Here is a 9,198-nt window from a genome sequence, read left to right as displayed (position 1 = left end):
GTAAATACTTGAAGACGCAGGCTCTGCGAACATCAGTTGGAAGGGATTCGGGCAAAGGAACGACAGCTTGCCTTTGCGGTAACGTTTCAGATCCTTTGGCTCCTGACTTCCCAACTGCTCGCTCCAGTTTCTGGATCTTCTCCCTGGCATCATCCAAGTCTGACTGAAGACGACTGATCATCGAATTCTTTTCTCCTACAACCTCCCAAACTAGTTTCCGAAGGCGAGCAATCTCAGCATCTTTAGCTTCAGAGACTTACCGAAGCCTGGAAACTTCATTGCTCAACCCACTGAGCCTAGAAACTGCTTCCACTTGGTTGTGGAAGTTACCAGTAAGACTCCTATAAACAACTTCCGAGTTAATAAGGAGCAGAAGAGTAATTTTTTAGAATCGAAAGATAATGAAGAAAGACTTACATCACCAGTGACTTCGTAAAGACTTCATCTGGAAGTTTGGAAAGAACTGCGCTCTCAGAAGTCATTCGAGCAGCAGTACACCATTCCAACGCTCTTTCAAACTCGTTTGACACTAATTCAGGTGAAGGATGAGAAGGATGAGCTACATCAAGAGAAGGATGAGCTGCATCACTTGTCACCCGACGGCGCTTCCTGGTGGCAAAATCCTCCAACTCGGAAGGAGAGGAGGAGGATGCCAAACAAGCACTAGAATTGGAAATAGGAGCAGCACCTGCTGGGACCACACCTTCATCAGATGCCAACATAGTTGCCTCAGATGCCCGAAGAGTCTCCTTCGGGGGTGCACCAACGGTCTCTGCAGCAGGGGCGTCAGCAGAGCCATCAACAACGGAGTGATCAAGATCTTCCTGGGAAAGACGAGCGATCACTTCGGGCAAAAGAGGCGTAGGGGCGGCATCAATAGAAACTGTGGGAATCTGACTTGAAGATTCACCAACAGCAGTCGCCTTACGCTTGGAGGATTCACTAGCTGAAACCACCGCCGACGGAACGATTTTCTTGCTAGATTTCACTCTGATAAAGTTCGGGTTGATCTTGGGAGCCACTATGCAAACAGAAAAGCCGTATCAATACAAAAATCCAACAACGACACAAAGAGAAAAGGGAAAACCCTAGTTCTCTATCACTTCTGACAAACCCGATTAACTAAACCCCAAGTATTACTACTGTGCAGTTTACTCAGGGGGGAAGTGGGGAAAGAGATGAGTAATCAAAAACAAAAACTCACTTGTTCAGAAGTTGATAGAGCTATTGTTGGAGTACGAGGAATACGGGAGCAGGAAGAAGGACGGAATGTCGCTTTAGCACTTTAGCAAATCTAACTTGCAGATAGCAGGATAGATGGAGAGTACCCACGAAGGCTTTAAATAGCCTAAGGTATTAAGACGACGGTTGAAGGCTAAGGACAACCAACGACCCAGATCGAAATGACGCTTCGAAATCCGTAGAAAGCAAGATCAACGGTCGGAGGGATGCCACATGGAAACATGTGGAAACAAGCACCCGATGCAGAGATACCTCCAATCGTTGCACCGCCATTATAATAATGGATGTATTTCCGATTCATTGGAAACAGTGAATGGTGTACAAAAGCAAGAAAACGTTTGGACTTCGCAGAAGGGAAACGTGTGGACTTTGCAATAAATGAAGTAGTGGGGAAGATTAATGCATCTTTCCGAAACGCATCTTCACAATATTTCTACAAGATTATTATTCGGTGAGGAATGAAAAGTTAAGTGATAAGTTTTATCACTTATACTTTGATATTCAAGGCAAGATTTCGGCAGGAGACGGGGAAATGGAAAGGCCAACATGAAAAAGAAATGTCTATTCATTAACAAGGAGGTCAATCTTTACAAACAAAAGATAACTCCCTAAGCCTCTACTTCATTGTTGCCCGAGGGACCCTGGTCGGGAGGACTTTTCTCAGGATCTTGAGAAGAGCATTCCTCAAGAATGACATTGGCTGAGTCCTCTACAGCAGCAACTTGAGACTCGGCTTGTGATTTCTCCTCTGGAAGCGCCGGCTCGTCAGCCAGGTATGCCTCATATTGAGGGTCAGCTGGAAAAGGATCATCTTCTTCCCGAGCCCGGTCCCGGGAGATCCATGCCAACTTTCCTGAAGACCTCTTTATGGCACACCTCACGAAAGGGAGCAGTATCGAAGGAAGGGATTGATGCGAGAATTCGCTCCCAAACGTCATTCTGCCCCAAGCGATAAGCTTGAATGTTGTAGGCACCTAGCAGCTCGGAGAAAGGTACGTTGTTCAGGTATTTCCGAACACACTCCTTCCGAAGCTCTGGCTTTATATGCTCGGGCTTGCTAGGGATCGCCAACTTCAGATATTCTTCGTTCTCCCTACATCGGAATTCAAGCCTATCACCAAACAACGTGGCAGCTGCTTTTGCTTCCTGGCCTCGCGCTCGGCAGCAGCGGCACGAATCTTCGAAGCATCGAGGGCTTCCTTGAGGTAGATCATTTCTTCCTCATGCTTGTTCTGCAGCTCCTCAGCAGCTGCAGTCAGCCGGTCTATCTCAGAATTGGCCTTGGCCAAATTCTCTTCACAGGTTTGCAGCAAGGAGCAGGTGCGGCCAACCCGGCTCAATGCTTCCATGTGTTGATAGAAGCTCAACACAACATTCTTGGGAAGGCGGAAAATATTATGAGAAGTCATAACAAATTATGAAAAAATAAGTAAGCGAGAAGACCAGTACCTTGTGGATTGACTAACAAGGGAAATGTCATCCAGGGCTTCAAATTCTTGGCGATCAGAAGGAGCAAGACTGAGGGAGCTCCACTCTGCAGCTTTCTCAGGGTCCCGAGTCACCTTGTCGGTCAACTTCAGGGTCCACTGGGGGGTGAAGACCTCCTCACAATCTGTTGCTTTGGATTTTTTATGGGAGGAAGCATCAATTGTGTCATGCCTCCTTTTGGTTCGGGCGGAGGAGGAGACATTAGACCTCTCCACCATTGGCTTCTTCCCTTTACCCGAAGCATCAGCCACGGGCTTGATATTCCTGATACCCCTATAAGAGGGGTCGGGAGAGGGAACAGAAGCCTCTTGATCTACGGTCAAGGCTCTGGGTGATCGTTGCTCGGCTATCACAATGGCCCTAGCGGCCTTCACTCGCAGGTTCTCAGGGTTCATTCTTGGAGACACTGCAAAGAAGGACAAGGGTCAGAATTAAAGACATATCACTTCAGTAAAATTAAAGGATGATGGTTAGAAGCTCACAATGAGCCAAGCCCCAGTACTGAAGAATGGAGTTATACTCCACCTCAAATCCATGTATTTCTTGATACCATGGAATGGATTTAATCTTCCTGACGGCCGCCTCGTCTTCTCTGGATAAGGGGAGGCCTCGGTTATTCTCGGAAGAAGAAGTACACCGCCTCCAGGCGGTTGGGAAGTTAAGATCCGATGGAGGCGCTCGACAGAAAAAGTATCGTTCGCGCCATCTTTTGTGGTTAGAAGGGCAAGTTCCTTTGGCAAGGATGCTGCCCCTCCAATCAAGTTCAGCCTTATTGCGTTTGGACAGAAAAACCCATCCGGGAGGATGAGAGATAGAAAGAACATGAAAATGTACAAAGAGAGAAAGAGATGGCGTAATGCCAAGTTCAAAACACAAACCCAAGAAGCCGACGATGAGACGCCAGCTATTGGGAAGGAGCATTCCGGGACAAATGTCCCAATGATTCGAATCTGCGGAGAACAAAGGATTAAAAAGGGAAAGCGAACCCCGCTTTCCAAGGTGCATCTATGTACAGAGAAAATTCACCCGAAAGGGTTGAATCAACCCTCTCATCAAAAGGGGAGCCCTAACCTCGATAAGAGGAAGGAAAATCAAAATCTTGGATGGCTGAAAGAAGGGTTTCCTCATTATAAATGGAGGGAACAGAGCCAGGTCCACCATCGGACCTGAAGTTTGAGGCTGCCTATAAAACTCGACAATCTTGGAAGATCCAGACTCGAGGAGTGCAGGAGGAGTTTCGGTTTTTCTCTCTAAACCTTTTTGAGAAACTTCAGCAAACTCGCGCCAGAGGACAGTTAGGGTTTTGTTATCACTATCCGACTGTTCGGAAGCAGGAGAAGCAAAAGCCTCACTGCTATTACCAACACTGGGTACCAGAGAAGCCCCGTCGTCCGCCATTACTTGTTTCACTAAACTACAAAAAGAAAAAGACCAGTAAACTTACCGATTCGATGAGTGCGAAGCTTGAGAGCAAGAAGGCGCGAAGCAGACAACAAAGGTTCAAATTCCAGACAGGAAGAATGAAACCTACGAAGACAACGAACCGCTTTTAAAACACCCGCACGAGTGTTCGGGAATTTGAACGATCGAGATTGATTCAAAATCAACGACCGAGATTGAAAGACGTTTTGAAAGTTTGAACTCACGAATCCGAAACAGGCGTTTGGAAACCGTCTCTTGGATTACGTGAGCCACGACAGATCGACTGCAAGGAGACACGTGGCCTTACCCTCACAACGCTCGAGGAAAAGTGACCACCGCATTAAATGTGATATGACATTTAATGAAGCACGCAGAGATTATCGCCTGACGAAGAACCCAGTTAAAAACCAAGCCCTCGGGATCGACCGAACGCTTGGTCTGGGGGGCTTGTGATACGGAAAAATTATGATCAAATCGGGTTCATACCTGGTTCGACCCTCGACCCAGGTCGAGACAGAGGGAACCGACTCGCTCCCGAGCGAACCGGATCCAGAAGATGGCTTACTGAAGAAGAAAGCTTATTCAGCTACAAGCGTGCCCTAATCCTACTTATGGATTTGGGTAATTACCCTAATGATGGTAGACTCGAATTGACGGCTGCGGATAATCATTATCGGAGGGATAATCATCACATAACCTAAAGGTTATCTCAGGAGTCCTCTACTAGTCCAAACTAGTAGAAGTCTGTTGCTGAACGGATCTATCTGTTAAGATCCAACGACTACCCGAAGAAGGCTCAAGTGCATCCAACGAAGGAGATTCGAAGGTACACTCTATATAAACCTCACTACCATACGAGGTGAGGGGATCGAAAACACACAATCTGAGACTCAGGTTCAGATACATACTGATAGACTTAAACTATCAGCGCCCTGCTATCTAGATCACCTTTCCCAGTTCTTCATTCCTTAGCTCTGTGCTTCTAGCAGAGCCGTTTGTGATTAAGTTCATCAACTGACTTAGCCTTCGGAGGTGGACTCCCGACCCCAGCGGTCGGGCCACATCTGACGCTTTCGTTTTGCAGGTCATCACTAGGAGATCTAAGGGCTGAGCAGATTTTGGACGCATCAGACAACTTAATTTATTTTTAATTGAACTCTATAATCTTAAGATCAAATACTGTCAACCTGACACCTCACTTCGTTTTCCCTAAATAAAAGAGAGGAACCGCATTGTCTTGGTTTTCCTAGACTCACAGTGTCACTCCCTCTGTTTCTTTCTTTCTTTCTTTCTTCAACAGAGAAATGACTTTTCTGAGTTGATTGCCATTACTGTAGCGATCGAGCTCCTTCTGAAGAAGAAAATAAAAGGAGGAAGTGGGAGAGATAAATAATATAAAAAGAATTATGGATTGTAGCTTGGGGTTTTTTATGGTTCTTTCTGTGTTGGTTTTGGCTTCTGCATCTGCAATTAAGAATCAGAAGCTACCTTTCTTGTCATTCGATGAAGGTTATTCTCATTTGTTTGGAGATGATAATCTCCTGATATTAAAAGATGGAAAAACCGTTCATATCTCGTTAAATGAAAGAACAGGTTCGTTATTTTTTCTTCGTTTCTTACGAAGTTCTACTCTGTTCCTATGTTTCTTTACTGCTTCTTCCCTTTCCACTTGATATTGTTCTTTTTAATTCCTTCTCTGATCTTCTTTGGAAAAAACAGGTTCTGGGTTTGTCTCTCAGGATCTTTACTTGCATGGGTTCTTCAGTGCCTCGATTAAGCTTCCAGCAGATTACACGGCCGGCGTTGTTGTCGCGTTTTATGTGAGTTTTAGTCGGATGGTTCGTCAAGTTTTGGGTTCTTTTTGTAAACTTTTACTGCTTTTGATGGTGGGTTTGGTTTTAGATGTCAAATGGAGATATGTTTGAGACGAACCATGACGAATTGGATTTCGAGTTCCTGGGAAATATTCGAGGCAAGGAATGGCGGATTCAAACCAATATTTATGGAAATGGAAGCACGAACATCGGAAGGGAAGAAAGATACGGTCTCTGGTTTGATCCTACAGAAGATTATCATCAGTATAGCATTCTGTGGACTGAGAATCTCATCGTGTAAGCATCATCTGAACACGTCTTTTAGAATTTCTATCTTTTGATATTCATCTGCTACTTTAATGGATTCCTTTTCTTCTTCAAAACTTATTTACTCATACGAACTCTGCTTCTAATCCACCAATTTTTGGGTGTTTCGATGCGTAAAGATCCTCTCCTGAAAAATTCTTTTGCAGAAATTTTCTTGTCTGGGTAAGGGTCGCAATGGTATGTAGGTAGTTCCTTCCCTGATAGGAAATTTAGTTAAATTATGGGTCCCTTCCTTCAAGTTATCTTTTTAAAAATTTAAAACTAATCTCAGTTACTATTATTGTTACTAATCTCAGGAGAGGATTTTTCCCGCCTCTGGCTTGTGCTTTTTCCTTTCTAGATTCAATCTCCACACTTCACACACCGTGTAATTTCTTCAATGATTTTAAAATTAAGATTAGAATGAATTGTTGAAAAGATTTGATTCTTCTTCTTGTGCTTTCTTGTGTCTGATCTTCCTTGACTGAAAATTAGAAAATCTTCCTAGTTGTTCAAATACTAATTTCTGCTGCGATGTTCAAATTAAAAATCAGAATAAATCCATAGTTTTTTTGGGATTTCCTCTGTGCTTATGCTTTGTCGGGTTATGTTGATATGTGGTTCTTTTTTTGTCCTCTTTTTCTTTTTTGGATCAGATTTTATGTGGACGATGTTCCAATAAGAGAGATTAAGAGGACTAAATCAATGGGTGGAGACTTCCCATCCAAGCCAATGTCCTTGTACGCCACCATATGGGATGGTTCTACATGGGCTACCAACGGTGGCAAGTTCAAAGTGAATTACAAGTATGCCCCTTACATTGCTGAATTCTCAGAGTTGGTGCTCCATGGCTGTGCCATCTACCCGATTGAATTCTCGTTGAAGAAGTGTGGTACTGGTGATTCTATTGATGCTCTTGATGTCGAAACCCATAGCAATTCAGCGCAGAGATCCAAAATGCTCAATTTCAGGAAGAGTCATTTGCATTACTCATATTGCTATGACCGGGTTCGATACCCAACTGTGCCAGCGGAATGTCTTATCAACTCACAGGAAGCAGAACGGCTACGTGGGTTTGATCCTGTTACGTTCAATGGAGGCCGGCATCACCGTGGGAAGCAACACCACCACCGAAGCAGAGCTGCTGGCAGAACCGCCCTCTAGAAGAGAAACTTTGATTGAATTGAATTGTAATTTCTCTATTAATGTTCTTTTTATTCATATGGGCAAGGTTTACTTGGTTATGGTTAACTCATCCGTGGGGCCGTTTATGTGAATAGAGAGGAGAGGTTTATTTGGGTTGGTTAGCTCATATATGACTTCATATGGTATATACTAGTTTGATAGTATTCATTTTCTTAGTTTTTCTCCAGCCATTTTCAATTTGATACATATAGTTGGCTTGATCCTTGCTGTGCCTTCTCTCTCTCTTTGCCATTGTTGAATTCTATGATTATTGTAATTTATGCTCCCGTCTGTTTGAATAAAGTTCTGTGAGGATATGATGCTTACTTATATTGAGCCACAGGCTTGTTTTTTCTCTTTCAACATCTCCCATTGGTACGTGTTGGTGCGGGACAGTTTATCAAAAGGGTTGGAGGGGACCAACTGCTAAAGATAAGCACATTAGAGGAAGGAATCCTAAATAGATTTGTTTTAAATGGGAGAAAAAGATGGGTCCAAAAAGTCCTTCCAGTTGGAGGCGGTTGGGAATCATTTGGAAGTACTAACGTATGGCCTTTTGGTTTTGTTCTGTTTGACGGGAAGATTTCAAATCCGAAGGGTCCCATGAACATTACCGAAATTTGTAGTTTATGTAGAGCAGTTCCATGTATTTTCTGCTCAATTGCTAATTTAAGCAGTGAACTGAGTCACTGAAACGAACCCAGATGGTTGATGCTTGAGTAGAACATCGGTAAGATGAACTGTTCTCTTGTTTGTTCAATTCCACTGAAGGGTTGTATACCCAGAAGAGCTAGTTGAGCACATAGAGCAGATACAAAGGGCTTGGCCATTTCTGTGTGTAAAAGCACTTAAAAGATCTCAACACACCCATGTTGGCCTCTATAGGCAGTTCAGCCAGCCTTGTGTTCTCATAAGCCCAGGAGGAAAAGAAGACAAGATTGTGTTCTGTTCAGACTATCTACCACAAAAGTGTAAAAATCAAGTTTGGAAGGTTGAAAGAAGAGGGGGAAAAGACTCCACACTACAGCCATTTGGGTCTCCATCGTCATCAGTTTGTCCTCTGCCATGCTCTCTTTCTCAGACATAAAGAGAGAAGAGGAAGACAAGCCACACCTGTGAAGTATGGCCATTTCCATCTTTGTCAGAGTCATCCTTTCTGAGCTGTTGTTGAAAGAGCTGGGAGCACCAGTAGTGGCCAACTTAGATTTTTGTTTGAAGGGTCAAGAGTGAGTGAAAATGAAATATTCCTTTTTCAACATCCCCAGTATAATATCTGAAATTTTCTTATTTCATCATCAGGTGTGCAAGCATCCTGATCTGCCATTCCTACCAGATGGATCCAAGGAATTACAACCAGTGAAGTCTGCCTCAGTTGCCATTAAATAGAGAAAGGTCAAGAAGTTGATAACATTCCTTGGGCCCAGATTCTTTATCACCTTCAGGCCTTCTTCTTTCTGAACTTTATGATAGCTGCAATCACTTGTTTCAAAGCATCAGTTTGGATATTTCTCCTCAATTCTTTCAATTGTTTGTTTTCCATTCTTCTGTGATGATGAGATTGAACTGGACTCTCTGCAATTGTTCCCAAATTTGTGAACTGGTAACATGCCAAAGCAAGGTAATTTGAAGGAATGACAATGCAGTTGTGGTGTAGAGAGATCCATTACTATCGGTTTATTATACAAGAAGATTGTTTAGGATTTAAGCTTATTTCAGAAGCAATACAGTTTTCAAGTTTTTC

At 43.6% G+C, this 9,198-nt stretch overlaps 1 protein-coding gene across 1 annotated transcript; it reads left to right on the top strand.

The window, feature by feature from the left end:
* The first annotated feature begins 5,376 nt into the window (after positions 1-5,376).
* LOC149010902 (putative xyloglucan endotransglucosylase/hydrolase protein 28) lies at positions 5,377-7,796 on the top strand. The gene is made up of 4 exons (XM_089164023.1): positions 5,377-5,745; positions 5,872-5,972; positions 6,055-6,263; positions 6,929-7,796. The coding sequence occupies exons 1-4, from the start codon at positions 5,559-5,561 to the stop codon at positions 7,434-7,436; spliced, it is 1,005 nt and encodes a 334-aa protein (XP_089020149.1). The 5' UTR covers positions 5,377-5,558; the 3' UTR covers positions 7,437-7,796.
* The last annotated feature ends 1,402 nt before the right edge of the window (positions 7,797-9,198 follow it).

Source organism: Hakea prostrata, chromosome 7 (assembly GCF_041222555.1).
Source record: "Hakea prostrata isolate BN-2017 chromosome 7, UWA_Hpros_2, whole genome shotgun sequence".
In the NCBI taxonomy this organism is placed as follows: domain Eukaryota; kingdom Viridiplantae; phylum Streptophyta; class Magnoliopsida; order Proteales; family Proteaceae; genus Hakea; species Hakea prostrata.
Note: the sequence above shows the minus strand (reverse complement) of the source record. Positions and strands in the feature narration are given on the sequence as shown.